Source organism: Scyliorhinus canicula, chromosome 1 (genome assembly GCF_902713615.1).
Source record: "Scyliorhinus canicula chromosome 1, sScyCan1.1, whole genome shotgun sequence".
Lineage (NCBI taxonomy): Eukaryota > Metazoa > Chordata > Chondrichthyes > Carcharhiniformes > Scyliorhinidae > Scyliorhinus > Scyliorhinus canicula.
Genome location: NC_052146.1, coordinates 73223263 through 73240821, shown reverse-complemented (window position 1 = coordinate 73240821; position 17559 = coordinate 73223263). Strand labels below are relative to the sequence as shown.

Below are 17559 nucleotides of genomic sequence, written 5' to 3'. Positions count from 1 at the left end.
TAATGGGAGCATGTTAGGCTGGTTCTGTGTATCCCCATTGGGAAGGAGGGTTACCTATTGGCACATGCTAACCGGTCCATTGGAGTGAGATATATACCCACTTTTACAGTTAACGTTGCAACCACAGATTTCCTGGGCATCCTCACACTCACGAACAATAGATCCTACTTATGACCTGATTTCTTACCTAGTGTGACTGATGACACAAAGATGATTTTCCAATATCCGCTCCAATAGTTATGGCTATGGAATCATAGAATCCCTGTTGGGTTAAATTCTCGGAGGATTGGTCATGCTAAATTGCCCTTCGTGCCCAAAAAGGTTGGGTGGGGTTACTGGGTTACCGGGATAGGGTGGAGGTGTGGGCCTGGGTAGGGTGCTCTTTCCAAGGGCCGGTGCAGACTCAATGGGCCGAATGGCCTCCTTGTGCACAGTAACTTCTATGATTCTATACCTCACTTAAATGCTCTTCTTTCAAGCATCTGCCAGAGGCCTAAGTTTATTATCCTTCCTAATAGCCCATACAATCTTTCAGCTCCTTCTTTGTTTTTTTTTATCCATTTTTTCCTTAAGTCTTGGAGCATTTGACTATCAAAAAAGACCTATGTAAATGCAAATTGTTGTTCTCATAATAATGATGATAACCCATTAAAATAATTGTGTTGCCTGGCCTCGAGTGTCAGTGGACTGTGCGGGTATTGTCGATAAGGCTGATATGGTCCTCATCAACATTCACACATGTCCACCTGCTAGGACAGGTCGCAAAGGACAAGGTGGATATTTTTCCCCTCATTAGATCATGACACTGGGGCCAATTACAGGGTAATGTACCTACCACTTCCCTGACTCAGCACAGATCAGGGATCAAACTTGGGATCTTGAATTGATACCAAACCATGTGGAACATTTATCCAGTGGATGTGGGAGCAGAGGGTTGATCAGTCTCTGGATTTTGTGTCTGGAATGAGCTTTCAACTGACTGATCGCTGGAGAGGGCGAATGTGCTCATCAAATTAACACAGGTTGAGGGAGCTGCAAGCAGAGACAATTCCTCAGTTAGCCTTGGAGAGGACAGGGGTGGAGTTTAGGCCCCATTCTGAAATAAAATCCCCCGTGATGCCACAGATAAGGAGTTAACAGTGCTAGTCATTATCAAACCACGCAGTGTATACCACCACACCAGCTAGCTTCATTACTGAGAAGCAACACTTCAGTCTCTATCACAACTGGTCTTTGGCCCTTCACTCTTTGTCAGATATTCAGCATTCATGCCACATATTGTTTACTCTTTTTTTCTTATCGGCAGTAAGGGATAGAAGCTCCAGCAATCACTTCATCCAACGATCTATCTTGCTCATCACTTCCTTCTGATCCCATCTTTCTCTATCATCTACATCTTGCTTATTTTCACCATTCCTTGTGATCTTCCTATGTCTACCTTAAGGAATTCCAAGCTTGACACCAGAATGCGATTAGACTGGTCGCAGGTATTTCCAATACATTCCTGTAAACGCCACTGGAGTACATACAGCATTGGAACGCCACTACTGTAGTTTGTATCTGGTGCATAACTGTGTGCAGTCCTGCCCTCTGGTGGTGAGCATTGGATTACAATTCTTTCAAAAAACTGCCAAAATGAAGCAAGAGGAAAAATGCAAATAACAAAGGTTCGAAATAAAAACACAGAAAAATGGTGGGAACACGCAGCTTGTTGGCCAATATCTGTAGAGAGAAAAGACAGGTTAATGCTTTGTGTGTAATCATTTCTTCAAACTGTAAAATGAAAGATAAATTAAATAGGTTACTGTAAGTGTTGGTGGGCCTGCAATTACTGGATTATCTTTAAAGCCCTGGTTCATTATTGTTCTTACACAGTCTGACCCATACGTGATTTCAGGCCCGCAGCAATGTGGTTGACTCTTAATTACCAAATTAAGCCACTTAGTTGTATTCAAGAAGGGGGCTGCTCATTATCTTCCAACGGGCTATGAATGCTGACCTTGACAGCGCTGACTCCATCCCGTGAAGATCTGAGATGAGGAGAAGTTTCTTCACTCAAGGGACAATGTTCCCTCCAAGCTGTGCAGAATCCCGAAAGATCTTGAGAAGACCCAATACACGTTGGTCCCTTCAACTTACCATGTTTGTGCTGCTGTGTTAAAAAATTTCAATGGACCATGCAAATAAACAAATCTTCCACGTTCTACCCCACAGAAAAATAAGAGTCCAAAGTCAAGACGTCATGAATTATTGAAATTCTCTACCCCAGTTCAGTTAAATACTCAGTCACTGCAGTCAAATCAGAAATCCAGCCTTAGTTTTTAGGCTGGTGGGTGCGGGTAGGGTGAGAAAGTGAGAAGAAAACTTTTCCTCAGCTTGGGCTGGAAGTGGGGTGAGGGCTCATTCTCTGAAGGCCCCCTCAGAGTTGGGGTACCCTCCTTTCTGGGACCTTGGAGCTCCAGGACTCACCTTCCCATGACCTACCCTCCAACGCCCCCCGCCTGAACCCCCAGGTCATCCCCTGCCTTCCCGCTCAGGGATCTTTTTCCAATGGTCTCACGACTTATTTCCAGGCAGAACATTGCAGTACCCCTCTGGCCACTGCAGCGCTGTGCCTGACCGGGATGGACAGCTGTCAGCCAAGGACTTCCTTCCACGGTTGGACGGTAGACCCGCCCACTACGAATCAACGTTCAAGTGAACATTAAGTGGCAGTGGGATTTCGAAGAATAATCAGAAATTCCCCACCTTATGGTGAGTTTGGGTTTGGGGAAGGGGAGGGGGTTCGGGGTCACTTCAGGGGCTCGGGGCATTGGGACACCATTTTGGTGCACTGAGGGTTCCAGCAAGTGGAGGTCCTCAGTTCAGGAAATGGGACGAAGTGCAGCCTCGTCAAGGAGTTCCCTGCTAAGGCCCCTGGTTTACCTGGATGAGCGTTAGATAGCAGGGTATTTCCTGGCAATCCGAGTACCGGGCAACACCCAGATAATCCCGCATTAGGGGACTCTATCCTCATTCGGGTAGATCATGCCCAGTGTTAGCTAAACTTGAAATTCATGGAATTGAAGGCAAATTATTGACCTGGTTAAGAAAGTGGCTGAGTAGAAGGTAAAGAGAATGGGAATAATGGGCAGGGTGTGATGAGATGCATTTCACAAGGATCTGTGCCGGGGCCTCAACTATTCACCATATTTAAAATAAAGTCGCCATGGTCCCAGATGACCTGAGGCAGCTTTCCCCCTTTGAGAGGGAGAGCTGACTGGTGATGATTTAATCTGAGGATCACCACACCTCAGGCGAGGGGCAAGGTTGAGAAGCCGCAGTGGTTCAGGACGGCAGCTCACCACCACCTTCTCAAGGGCAATTAGGGATGGGCAAAAAATGCTGGCCCAGCCAGTGAGGCCCACAGCCTGTAAAAATGAATTTTTAAAAACATTTCAAGTCCGCTTGAATCGAGGACAAAAATCAAGGCTGACACTCCAGTGCAGCACTGAGGAAATGCAACTGTTGGAGGTGCTGTCTTCCTTATGAGGTGTTAACATGAGGTTCATCTACTCTCTCTGATGGATGTGAATCCCACATTACTATTCAAAGAAGAGCCAGGGAGTCTTCCCTGATGTCCTGATCAATGCTTATCCCTGAAGCAACATTATAAAAACAGATATGAAAACAGAAAGTCGGTCTGGCAGCATCTGTGGAGAGAGAGAGAGAGTTGACATTTCGATTCCATTATAACTCTTCTTCACAACTCTGGATTAACTCTATTTTCCTCTCTACAGGTGCTGCCAGACTAGCTGAGCCTTGTCTTCGCTATGCTGTTTTTCCCAACATGGACGCCATGACTTGAAACCCCTCTGATGTACCATCGATTGCACGCGAGGCGAGTGATTTACCAAAGTCTGGCTTTAATTGACTAGAACACAGCTCTGTGATCGTCTACAGTGGAAAGGGACGATCGTCAGGCGTCTGAGCATTTATACCTCGTTAATAGAGGCGTGGTTAACTCAGCCTCTCGGCCAATCGGTCGAGAGGCACATGACCGACCAGGGCCAATGGTAAGCCGACGTTCTGGCCCAATGGCAGGCGATTATGCAGATCATATCATCACATTCACCCCTTACGGAGAAGGAAGGCGGGGGGGGGGGGGGGGGGGGGGGGGGGGGTGTGAACGAGACCCAGGGTGGGGGGGGGAGAGAACTGATGATATGAGTAGCCGTCGGGAGAATAATTTTCTCTCCGTACCCTTATCGAATTTGGGGGCCACTGGCCCAGACATAACGATATTTACAAAAAGAAAGTCCATGGGGCTGTAGAACTCTAGAACGATTCGATCAGTCTTTTGGTGGTCCTTGACGTCCTGGCCGTGCGCCGTAGTGGAGGAGTTGTCGTCGGATCGGCTGATGGTCCTGCTGATGTCCTGGAGTCCGGGAGCGATAGACTTCGAGTAGTCTCCGTCACCTGAGCTGGCCGCGGAGACGCCATGGATGAGGGATGGGGAAGCTGAGTGGGGTGCTGGGGTGAAAAAGGGGAGGGGGGGGGTCTGTGGTGGGGGGGGGGGGGCCGCACGCCGGCGGGTGCCAGGTCCCGGAGGGAGACCGTGTCCTGCCGACCGTCGGGGTACTCCACATACGCGTACAGCGGGTTAGCGTGGAGTAACTGGACATGCTCCACCAACGGATCGGACTTGTGCACCCGCACATGCTTCCGGAGCAAGATGGGCCCGGGGGGTGACCAGCCACGTCGGGAGAGGGGATCCGGAGGATGACTTCCTGGGGAAAACAAGAAGACGCTCATGAGGTGTCTGATTAGTTGCAGTACAGAGGAGTGAGCGGATAGAGTGCAGTGCATCGGGGAGCACCTCTTGCCATCGGGAAATAGGGAGATTTCTAGACCGGAGGGCCAGTAGTATGGTCATCCAGATGGTACCATTCTCCCGCTCGACCTGTCCGTTACCCCGGGGGTTATAGCTGGTCGTCCTGCTAGAGGCGATGCCCCTGTCGAGCAGGAATTGACGCAGCTCATCGCTCATAAATGAGGACCCCCGATCGCTGTGAATGTACGCGGGGTAGCCGAACAGTGAGAAGATGGAGAGTAGGGCCTTAATGACAGTCGATGTGGTCATGTCGGGACAGGGAATGGCGAAGGGGAAGCGGGAGTGTTCGTCGATAACCGCCAGGAAGTAAATGTTGCGGTTGTTAGAGGGAAGGGGCCCCTTGAAGTCAATGCTAAGACGTTCGAAGGGGCGGGATGCTTTGATCAGGTGTGCGCGCTCGGGGCGGTAGAAGTGCGGTTTGCACTCGGCGCAGATGTGGCAGTCACGGGTTACTGACCTGACTTCCTCGATGGAGTAGGGCAGGTTGCGGGCCTTAATGAAGTGGTGTAGGCGGGTCACCCCTGGATGGCAGAGGTCTGCGTGGAGGGAGCGGAGGCAGTCTATCTGCGCGCTGGCGCAGGTACCGCGGGACAGGGCATCAGGAGGCTCATTGAGCTTCCCAGGACGATACAAGATATCATAGTTGTACGTGGACAACTCGATCCGCCACCGTAAAATCTTGTCATTTTTGATCTTGCCCCTTTGTGCATTATCAAACATGAAGGCTACTGACCGTTGGTCTGTGAGGAGGGTAAACCTCCTGCCGGCCAAATAGTGCCTCCAATGTCGCACGGCTTCGACTATGGCCTGGGCTTCCTTTTCCACAGAGGGGTGACGGAGTTCGGAAGCCTGGAGAGTTCTGGAGAAGAAGGCCACGGGTCTGCCCGCTTGGTTCAGGGTGGCCGCCAGAGCTACTTCTGATGCGTCGCTCTCGATCTGGAAGGGGAGGGCCTCGTCGATGGCGCGCATCGTGGCCGTTGCGATGTCCGCTTTGATGCGGCTAAAGGCCTGGCAGGCCTCCGTCGACGGCGGGAAGGTCGTGGTTTGCATGAGGGGACGGGCCTTGTCCGCGTAGTTGGGAACCCATTGGGCGTAGTATGCGAAAAACCCCAGGCAGCGTTTGAGGGATTTGGGGGTATTGGGGAGAGGGAGTTCCACCAGGGGGCGCATGCGTTCGGGGTTGGGGCCTATCACTCCGTTACGCACTACGTAGGCGAGGATGGCTAGGCAGTCGGTGCTGAACACGCATTTATCCTTATTGTATGTGAGGTTAAGGAGTTTTGCGGTTTGGAGGAATTTCTGGAAGTTGGCGTCATGGTCCTGCTGGTCGTGGCCGCAGATGGTGACATTATCAAGATACGGGAAGGTAGCCTGTAATCCGTACTTGTCGACCATTCGGTCCATCTCCCGTTGGAAGACCGAGACCCCATTTGTGACACCAAACGGAACCCTAAGGAAGTGGTAGAGGCGCCCGTCAGCCTCGAACGCGGTGTACAGTCGGTCACTCGCGCGGATGGGGAGCTGGTGGTAAGCGGACTTAAGGTCCACAGTTGAGAAGACCTTGCATGTCGCGATCTCGTTTACCATGGTAGAAATACGGGGAAGAGGATACGCGTCCAGTTGCGTAAACCGATTGATGGTTTGGCTATAATCGATGACCATCCGGTTTTTCTCCCCCGTCCGGACCACCAGCATTTGGGCTCGCCAGGGGCTGTTGCTGGCCTCGATAACCCCTTCCATCAGCGACCTCTGGACCTCGGACCTGATGAAGGGTCGGTCCTGGGCGCTGTACCGTCTGCTCCGTGTGGCGACGGGTTTGCAATCGGGGGTGAGGTTAGCAAACAGGGAGGGAGGGTCCTCTTCAATCGAGTTTTCTGTGTGTGGAGAGGATGGGGCCCAAGATGGCTGCCCCCGTAGAGCGCACGTGGTGGGCGGCAAGGAAGATGGCGTCCAAGATGGTGGCCCCCATGAGTCGCCCGTGGTGGACCGCGTGGTGAGGGTCCGCCAAGATGGCGGCCCCCATGGATCGCACGTGGCGGGTGGGGGCGGAGTCGGGGCATAGGCCGCTGTGTTCCGAGGCCTGCGGGCCTGCGAGTGCAAAGGGCGATTACTTTGTGCCGCTGGAGGTTTAGGGGCTGGGGCCTTCCTTGCCAGGCACACTCTGGCGTAGTGGCCTTTTCGCCCGCAGCTGCTGCAGGTCGCATTGCGGGCCGGGCAGTGCTGCCGTGGGTGCTGGGGCTGGCCACAAAAGTGGCAGGCTGGGGCAGCATGGTGGCTGGGTGGCCGCGCGGCGCATGCCTGGGGAAGTCGGGGGCCCATGACGGGGTCGCGCAGTCGGCAGGAAGCGAGGTGAGGCTACGAAATGAGACCTCCATAGTTGTAGCGAGTTCAACAGTATCTTCTAAATTTAGGGCCCCCTTCTCCAGCAGTCGCTGGCGCACGTAATTCGATCTAAGGCCTGCAACAAAGACATCGCGGACAGCAAGTTCTCTATGTTCTGTAGCAGTTACAGCCTGATAATTACAGTCCCGGGATAAGGCTTTTAAGTCTCTGAGGAATTCTTCTAGCAATTCTGTAGGGCGCTGGCAGCGAGTAGTAAAAATGTGGCGCGCGTAGACCTCATTGATAAGCCTCACGTACATTCTATCGAGTAGGGCCAGGGCCTCTGTATATGAGCCGGTACAGTTTAGCTGAGTAGATATACGATGGCTCACCCTCACGTGCAGTAGACTGAGTTTCTGCTCCTCCGTCGTTTCTGGGGTGCTTGCTTCAGCCAGGTAGGCCTTAAAACATCGGACCAATGCGAAAAGATTTATTTAGTCTCTGCATCCTGCGGGTCGAGTTCCAGTCGATTAGGCTTGAGGGCTGATTCCATGGTCATTCCTTACTGTTTCTTAAGACGATTAAATTGATGAGACCATCAATTCACACGACACGTGGTTAGAAGTGAACAGTGGTGTGAATCGTCTTACAACAGAGCCTGCCTGTGACAAGGTGAACTCCAGATGAACTGGCAGGCAGGCTCTCAGCATCAACCTTTATACTTCCGGTTAGGGGGAGGAGCCATGGGTGGAGCCAAGAGTGGAGCCCAGTACAAACTCCCGTACACTCCCAGTGCATCTCCCCCTAGTGGCAGAGCAGCGCAACTGCTCGTATGCCGAGCTTACCGAGACATAGTACAACATGTGTAATATAGTGTGAATTACGCTACTGTGATTCACCACAGTCTCCTTACCTGAGAAAGGATGTTCTAGCTATAAAGAGAGTGCAACAAAGGTTTACCAGACTGATTCCTGGGAAGGCAGGACTGACATACGAGAGATTGAATCGGTTAGGATTGTATTCGCTGAAGTTCAGAAGAATGGGGGGGGGGATCGCATAGAAACTTATAAAATTCTAACAGGACTGGAAGGGTAGATGCAGAAAGGATGTGCAGAAATGGGTGTGTCCAGAACCAGGGGTCATAGTCTGAGGATACGGGGTAGACAGTTTAGGACAGAGATGAGGCTTCACCCAGAGAATCATGAGCCCATGGAATTCGTTACCACCAGAAGTCGTTGAGTCCAAAACATTGTATGGTTTCAAGAAGCAGTAGGGTAGCATGGTGGTTAGCATAAATGCTTCACAGCTCCAGGGTCCCAGGTTCGATTCCCGGCTGGGTCACTGTCTGTGTGGAGTCTGCACGTCCTCCCCCTGTGTGCGTGGGTTTCCTCCGGGTGTTCCGGTTTCCTCCCACAGTCCAAAGATGTGCGGGTTAGGTGGATTGGCCATGCTAAATTGCCCGTAGTGTCCTAATAAAAAAAGTAAGGTTAAGGGGGGGGTTGTTGGGTTACGGGTATAGGGTGGATACGTGGGTTGAGTAGGGTGATCATGGCTCGGCACAACATTGAGGGCCGAAGGGCCTGTTCTGTGCTGTACTGTTCTATGTTCTATGTTCTAAGCAGTTAGATATAGCACTTAGGATGAAGGGGATCAAAGGATATGGGAGAAAGCAGGATTAGGCTATAGAGTTGGGTGATCAGCCATGATCATAATGAATGGCGGAGTGGTCTTGGAGGGCCAAATGGCTTCCTCCTGCTCCTATTTTTTCTATGTTTTCTTTCTATATTTCTAGGTTACTATGCTGATTTTTGCTGTTTGTTTTTGTTGGCATCTGGAGTCATGCATTTTCAAATATTAAAATTGAGGCGGATTGGAAGATAGTTTGGGGAGCACTGTCCTGTTCCACACACTGTTACATTGCCAAACCCATCCTTAACCTGTATCTTTCTGTGACACGGAGGTCAGGAGCAGACTGTCCAGTTACTGCACCCTGTCTTCTGTGCCTGAGAGTCTCCAAATTGTATTCCAGCACAATGACTCAGAGGGGAAGAGAATAGATGGAGACAGCGACTGCAGATGTGCTTGCTAGATGACCACAAACTCCCAGATACTGGGGTCCCGCCACACAACCTGCTCTACCATATCTTAATCTAAATTATATGAATTATTTATATTTAGTTTTCAGTCCTTTTAAAAAAAATTTCTACACACTTACTTGCATCAAGCACCGTAAAAGTGCTGAAGACTTTCCCTACAGGTACTTGGAGGTAATGAAAAGCAGCATCACCATTCTCCTCTGCAACAACTTTTCACTTGCACCAAATTCCTTACTTCAACACTCGATTCAGGTTGCACTCTTTTGTTGTGTGGTTGGATGGGAGGTTAGAGAATTACGAACATTTGAATTAGGAACAGGAGGCCACTCGGTCCCTCGAGCCTGTCCCGTCACTCAATAAGATTGTAGCTGATCTAAAACATACAGTGCAGAAGGAGGCCATTTGGCCCATCAAGCCTGCACCAACCCACTTCAGCCTTCACTTCCACCCTATCCTCAATCACCCAATAACCCCTCCTAACCTTTTTGGTCACTCAGGGCAATTTATCATGGCCAAGCCACCTAACCTGCAAGTCTTTGGACTGTGGGAGGAAACCGGAGCACCAGGAGGAAACCCACCCAGACACGAGGAGAATGTGCAAACTCCGCACAGTGACCCAGCAGGGAATTGAACCTGGGATCCTGGAGCTGTGAAGCAACTGTGCTATCCACTTGTGCTACCGTGCTGATCATGACCTCAACCCCACATTCCTGCCAACCCCGATAACCTTTCACCCCTTTGTCAACCAAGAATCTTTCCAGCTGCCTGAAAAATATTCAGAGACTCTGCTTCCAGTGCTTTTTGAGGAAGAGTGTTCCAGCCCCTCACCACCCACTGGAAGAAAATATTTCTCCACATCTCCGTCTTAAATGGGCCACCCCTTATTTTTAAATAGGGATAAGGAGGTGGAGAGGGGTGAGGTCATACAGGGATTTTGAAATCAAGTTTGAGGTTGAAAGCTCCGGGTGTTAAATTCCCCTTCCATCCACAGTACTTTGCACCAAGATCCTGGCAGCTGACAACCTGTTGCTGGTCCTGAAGTGAGCAGCTGGGCTGTTGCCTGGTGACCAGGGTTCCTAGGCAACCATTCCTGTCCCTCCCCCGTCCCCAGAACTGATAGGCGACCCGGAAGCAGTAGCCCTTCCTCTTCCGATGTGTCGTGGAAAATGGCGACGGACACGCAGGTCTGTGCTGGCGTTGGCGGAGCCGGGCCTGCGCTTGGGGTGCGGGAAAATGCCGGGCCGGGGGCGGGGATGGGGATGGGGATGCTCCCAGAAAGCGCCGGGAGAAAGGGATAAAGAGGCGGGCAGACAACCGGGGACATGGGGAGACGTTGGTTTGGGGAGGGCTGGGGAGACTCTAACTCTGGGGGGGACAAAATGTTAAGAGTGAAAGAGACCACCGCCCGGGGTGGTGCGATTGATGCCATTCAGAGGCAGCCCTGTCCTCCTTTGAGGTGAAAATAACCACCCTCACCACCTGGGATATTTGACATGGGTTCTGGTGGGTACACAGGTTTCCCACTGGCAAAGGCTGTCTTGTGCCCCAAAGGTCCTGCTGTAAATAGGACAGGATACTGAGTTTTGGACGAGTTGTTGGCTTGAGATTTCCTCTCCTTGCTGATTTTTGCTTTTGAAGGAGGCTACATCCTTTTTTGGGGGGCTGTGCCAGATACAGCCATCCTGGACGAGATTGTCTCTAAAGTAGACATGAAAAATACTTCTCAGTGAATCCTTCAGAGTGCCCTTGTAATGCTTCCTTTGCCCACCACGAACGCGCACCCTAGTCTCAAGCTCTGCACAGGGGAGTCGCTTTAAGTGAGTGTCATGCATTCTCATTATGTGACTGACCCAACTCGAGGTGTGAGGATGACATGATAAGACGATGAGCATGATGTGTGTGTAAATTGGATTATAGTGTGAGAGATTTGTACATTGTCAGCCTCTCTTTCACCCTGCCCTATCCTGACCCAGTGGCAAGATGAGTTGAGACAGCTGGAGATTGATCTGTGTGCAGTGCATGACCAGGATGTCTTCTACAACTTGTTGACCTCTACCGGTGTTCCACAACTCTGACCTGGCTTCAAGATTGTTGGATCTTAGGTTGGCCTCATTTGCCCAGTCCACAAGAATTGGTCTTTCCATGCCAGGGTAGATAAATTCCCCAAGTCACCAAGGGTAGTAGACATGATGGTTACCCGCACCCGGTCTGACCCAGGGTATGGCCACTATTTCATGCTCACAATTGCTTGGAGCCGCAAGTGAGATCTGGGTGAAAGTGCGGACCAATACAGAATGAACCATTCCAAAGAGTAAGGTGATCCTGCTGGTGAGGGTTGCTACTATCCCTTGCACCCTGCACCAATCTAAAGCAGTTTCTGAAGATGGGTCAGCGTCATGTTCTGGTACATGGGAGTTTGACAAGACACCGAAGATGCCCTGGTCGCAACTGCATCCAGATCTATTTTCAGCCATCTAAGAACCATCTTGCCACTTTCCAAGATTGTTTAGGACAAGGCATTTTTCTCTCCCTTTTCACCAATTCATGTGCAAGTCATGCTCCTCATCTTTCTATCAGAGGTATTCACAATATTAGGGAAAGGAAGGGAGTAGGGTGGATGGTGGGAAAGAGGGGAGCAGTGGCATAGAAAATAGGAGCATAAGGAGGCCATTTGGCTCTTCATGTCTGTCGTCCGCCCCCCATATCCGGGTGGCACGATAGCACAGTGGTTTGCACTGCTTCCTCACAGCTCCAGGGACCCCCGTTCAATTCCAGCTTGGGTGACTGCGTGGGAGTTTGCACTTTTTTCCCGTGTCTGTGTGGATTTCGTCCGGGTGTTCTGGTTTCCTCCAACAGTTCAAAGATGTGCAGGTTAGGTGGATTGGCCATGCTAAATTGCCCCAGTTTTTTTTTGCTTAGTGTCCAAAAGGTTAGGTTGGGTTATGGGAATAGGGTTGAGGTATGGGCTTCAGTAGGGTGCTCTTTCCAAGGGCCGGTGCAGACTCGATGGGCTGAATGGCCTCCTTCCGCACTGTAAATTCTATGATATCCTTTGATCCCTTTAACCCCAAGAGCTATATCTAACTCCTTGAACACACGCAATGTTTTGGCCTCAACTGCTTTCTGTGGTAGAGAAGAGAATTCCGCAGGCTCACTACCCTCTGGGTGAAGAAATTTCTCCTCCTCTCAGTCCTAAATGGTCTATCCTGTAACTTCAGACTGTGACATCTGGGGCTGGATTCTCCCCTACCCGGCGGGGCGGGGGTCCCAGCGGGATGGAGTGGCGTGATTTCTCCGCACCTTTAGGGGCCAAGCCCTCACCTTCAGGGGCTAGGCCCGCGCTGGAGTGGTTCCCATCCCGCCGGCTGGTGTGGAAGGCCTTTGATGCCACGCCAGCCGAGGCTGAAGGGACTTTGACGGCCGGCGGAAGTCCGCGCATGCGCTAGATCGTCAGTGGCTGCTGACGTCATCCCTGCGCATGCGCAGTGAAGGGGGTCACGTCCGCGTCGGACATCGCGAAGGCTATGGCCAACGCGGAAGGAAAAGAGTGCCCCCATGGCACAGGCCTGCCCGTGGATCGGTGGGCCCTGATCGCGGGCCAGGCCACCGTGGAGGCACTTTCCAGGGCCAGATTGCCCCCCCCCCAGGAGCCCGTCCGCGCCGCCAGTCCCGCTGGTAAGGGTGGTGGTTTGATTCACGCCGGCGGGACCGGCATTACAGCAGCGGGACTTTGGCCCATCGCGGGCTGGAGAATTGCTGGGGGGGGGGGGGGGGGGGGGGGGGGGGGGCGCGGCGCGATTCCCGCCCCCGCTGAATCTCCGGTGCCGGAGACTTCGGGAGACTGTGGGTGCGGGATTCAAGACGCCCCCCCCGGCAATTCTCCGACCCGGCGGGGGGGTCAGAGAATCCAGCCCCTGGTTCTGGACTCCTCTTAGAGATGTGCAATTGTCAAACAAACCTTGGATGGAGTGTGGAGATGATAGGCCGTGAGCCAGAAAGCTCATCATGATAAATCCATACCATGGGAGAGTATTGTAGTCGCTGACCAAGGAGGAGAAAGACCCTGGGGCACTGAGACTATGCACTGGGCTGTGCAACAGGGAGGGCTTCAGATTCTTGGCATTGGGTCAGTTCTGGGAAAAGAGCCATCTATTTGTAAGGGACGGGTTGCACCTCATCCAGTACCCTCGTGAGGCAGTTCATGATTTCACAGTAACTTCATTGCAGTGTTAATGTAAGCCTACTTGTGACAACAATAAAGATTGAGTGGGGTTGGGCGGTGTTTCAACTGAAATTGGAAGGAGGTTGGGCACAGCACTCAGAAGTAGAAAAGAGGAATGAGGCGCATAAAAGAATGTGTCTGTGGAGAGTATAAGAGAATGAATTAGTACCATTTTAGATAGGAACAGATTAAGAAGGACTATGAGAAATGCAAGGTTTAGTTTGGAATACATGTATGTCGACCTAGGTGAATTAGGTTGGTGAAGTGCAGGCACAAATAGCCACGTGGGAATATGATATGGCAATAATGGAAAGGTGGCTAAAAGCAGTAACTTTCATTGCAGTGTTAATGTAAGCCTACTTGTGACACTAATAAAGATTATTATTATAAAATGATGAAGACTGGGTACTTAATATTCAAGGATAAAAAGATTAGGAAGAAGAAGAGAGGAGGTGGATTAGCAGTACTGATTAGGGGACATTGTGGTGTTGGAAAGAGAGGATGTCCTGAGGGAGCAAAGACAGAATCCGTTTGGTTCGAGGTGAGAATGACAAGCGGTATAAAACACGAGTGGGATATTCTATAGGCCTCAACAGTAAGAGAGGCAGAGGTGTAAATCTGCAGTAAATGACAGATGTGTTAGGACTAGAGTGACAATGGGGACTTTCATTACCCAAATATCAACTGGGATGACGTTAGAGTAAAGGGTAAAGAGGAGTTTCTGAAATGTGTTCAGGAAAACTTCATTGACCTGTGTGTCCTCAATCCAATTAGGAAGGAGGCATTGCTGAATCTGGTACTGGGGACTGTGGTGGGCCAAGCATCTATGGATGAGCACTTGAGGTTAGCATATCCAAAGGTATAAATTAGTAATGGAGAAGAGTAAAGGAACAATGTAAAGCACAGCTTCTAAACTGAAGGGGAACCTGGTCAGGATAAAATGGGACCAACACCAGACAAGAAAAACTAACAGAACGATGGGCGATAAGGGGAAGATGTCAGAGGATTAGAAAGTAGCACATGTTGGCACCCTTGTTCAAGAAAGGGGGTAATGAAATTCCTCGTAACTACAGGTTGGCCAGTTTAATATCAGTGATGGATGAGGTTTTGGAAACACAAATGTAACAGCCATTTAGGGATGTTTGATTTTATTAAAGAGAACCGGCATGGATTTGAAAAAGGCAGATTGTGTTCAATTAATCTAACTGAATTTTTTGATGAAGTAAAAGAAGGCTGCTGAAGGGAATGTAGTGGACATTGTCTATATGGATATGTTATTTGTATTGGCTACAGAGCCTTTGGCTATCACCCTAAGGACCTCGGGGTTGTGGAAGGGGATCGTGAGGTGGGGGTAGAGCATTGGAAATTCTTATATGCTGACAATCTAATAATAATCATCTTTCATAGTCACAAGTATGAAGTTACTGTGAAAAGCCCCTAGTCGCCACATTCCGGCGTCTGTTCGGGTAAGCTGGTACGGGAATTGAACCCGTGCTGCTGGCCTTGTTCTGCATTACAAACCAGCTGTACAGCCCACTGAGTAAATCTGCTCCTGTACATCTCAGTGGAGCACGTTAGTGGGAATATAATGGGGTTTCTCCAAAGATTTGGGTCAGTCTTGGGGTATAAATTGAACCTAGGCAAGAGCGAGTATTTTATGGTGTCCCAGCCGGGGTGGGGAGGGGGGGATCTGCCATTTTGTATGGTGGCAACCCACCTCTGGTACGTGAGGGTGCAGGTGGCGTGGAATTGGGGTGGGCTCCGAAGGTATAATTTTATGAGTTTGATGGAGAGGGTGAAGGCCGATTTGGCAAGGTGGGACAACCTCCCTCTGTAGTTGGTGGGTCGTGTGCAGGTAGGTAAAATGAATGTGTTACCTCAATGTTTGTTCCAATTTCAGTGCCTGCCGGTTTTTCTACCAACATTTTTCTTCAAGGAGGTGGAGAAATTGGTCACCTTGTTTATTTGGGGGTGGGGGGGGGGGGGGGGGGGGAGGGAGGGAGGTGGCCTGGGTAAGGCGGGAGGTCTTGCAGAGAGGGCAACGGGCAAGTGGTTAAGCCTCCCAAACATACAGTACTATTGCTGGACGGTGAATGTGGGGAAGGTGAGTTGGTGGGGGGGGGGGGGGGGGGGGGGGGGGGCGAAATGATGGGTTAAGATGGAGGAGGGCTCGTGTAGTGTGTCGGGGTTCAGGGCGCTGGCAATGGCATCGCTCCCGGTGGCTCATGGTAAGTATTCGGTGAATCCAGTGGTGCTGACCACTTTGAAGATCTGGAGGCAGTTTAGACAGCACTTTAAGCTGGGGGCCTGGGGAGGGGGGGATGCCGATTAGGGGGAATCATGGATTTGAGCTGGGGAGGAGATGGGAGGAGAGGGGGGGGAATTAAGGAAATGAAAGATTTGTTTCTTGGGGATGATTTGCGACCTTGGAGGAGCTGGGAGAGAAGTACAGGTTGGCGCATGGGGAAGGGTTGGGTACCTGCAGGTTAGAGATTTTGCAAGGACGCTTTTCTCAACCTTCACGATAACATCGGCCTCCTCGCTCTGTTGGAGGCGGTATTTTCGGCTGGGGGGGTTGGAGAAAGGGGTGGCATCGGCAATTTGCGTGAGGATATTGAAGGAGGATAGGGCATCCATAGAGGGGGTTAAGGTGAAGTGGGGCGGAGGCGATGGAAGAAGGACTGTGGGATGAGATGCTGTGAAGGGTGTATGAGGTTGGGCCTGAGATAATTGAAGGTAGTGTACAGGGCGCACCTCACAAAATCAAGGATGAGCCAGCAATTGTCCCACCGTGCCAAGTCGGCCTTCACCCTCCATCAAACTAGTAAAATTATATCTTTGGAGCCCACCCCAATCCCACGCCACCTGCACCCCAAGTACCAGAAGTGGGTTGCCACCATACGAAATGGCAGCCCTCCTCCCTCCCCGGCGGGGACACCATAAAATACACGCTCTTGCCTAGGTTCAATTTATACCCCAAGCTGACGTGGTGTGGGAGAGGCCCCTCAAAACATGTTCATATATTTTGGTCCTGTCTGAAGCTGGAAAGATATTGGAGAGAAGTATTTTGCACGATCTTGAGGGGGGTTTCATATGGATTTGGAACCTGGTCCTCTATGAAGCCATTTTCGAGCTATCTGACCACCCAAGTTGCAGACGGGTGCGGGGGGCAGACGTTTTAGCCTTCGCCTCGCTGATCGCTCGTAGGCGGAATCTACTGGGGTGGAGATCAGTTTCTCCACCCTGTGCTTTGGCATGATAGGGGTACCTGCTGGAGTTTTTGACTCTGGAGAAGGTGAAGATTGAGCTGAGGGAGGGCGATGGAGTGGTTCCACAATTCTTGAGGTTTGTTTATCGTGCACTTTTGGGAGTTGGTTCCTGTTCAGTGCTAAGGGGGGGCTTGTTTGTTTGTTTTTCATTTTTGATTTAAGAGTTGATGTTTTAGGTTCTACATTGCTGGGGGGTTGTATGGCAAAAATAATGAAAATATGGCAAATAAAAATATTTTAAATACAACTGCGGTTCATGGAAAGATAGAAAGATCAGTGTCTGTCATGAATACAAATTGGCTTAAGGACTTAAAACATCCGAGTCATGAGAAATGCATGATTTTCTGACTGGAAGATACTGGTGTTCTCCAAGGATTCGTGCCTTGTATAAATCACTTGAATATGGGAATAGAATAAAAGGTCAAAATTTGCCAGATATCAAACTTGGATATGTCAAAAGTGAGGACGATGCCAATCAACTGCAATAGGGCATAGACAAACTAGAAAAATGGGCAGACAAGTAGCAAATAGAATTTAATACAGGCAAGTGTGCGGTGATTCATTTCGGGAGAAGGATTAGAGAGAGGCAGTATGGCCTGAATTACACAGGTCTTAAGAGTGTGGCAGGACAGAGGGACTTGGGGTGCAATCACATGGATCTTTGAAAGTCCATGGCAGGATTAGAGAAGATCAAATTTTTAAAAAGCTGTGCCCTATAGCTGCTGGGACAGTGACGAGGAGCCACGGTTTAAAAAAAAAAATGTTTTTATTGGGTTT

The 17559-nt window shown here is 50.5% G+C and overlaps 1 protein-coding gene across 1 annotated transcript in view; it reads left to right on the top strand.

The window, feature by feature from the left end:
* Positions 1–10404: 10404 nt before the first annotated feature.
* Positions 10405–17559, top strand: part of gcn1 (GCN1 activator of EIF2AK4) — a 175491-nt gene continuing 168336 nt past the window's right edge. Inside the window, exon 1 of the mRNA XM_038793220.1 lies at positions 10405–10475. Coding sequence (XP_038649148.1) covers positions 10458–10475 — 18 coding nt within the window. The 5' untranslated portion in view covers positions 10405–10457. The remainder of the gene's footprint in view (positions 10476–17559) is intronic.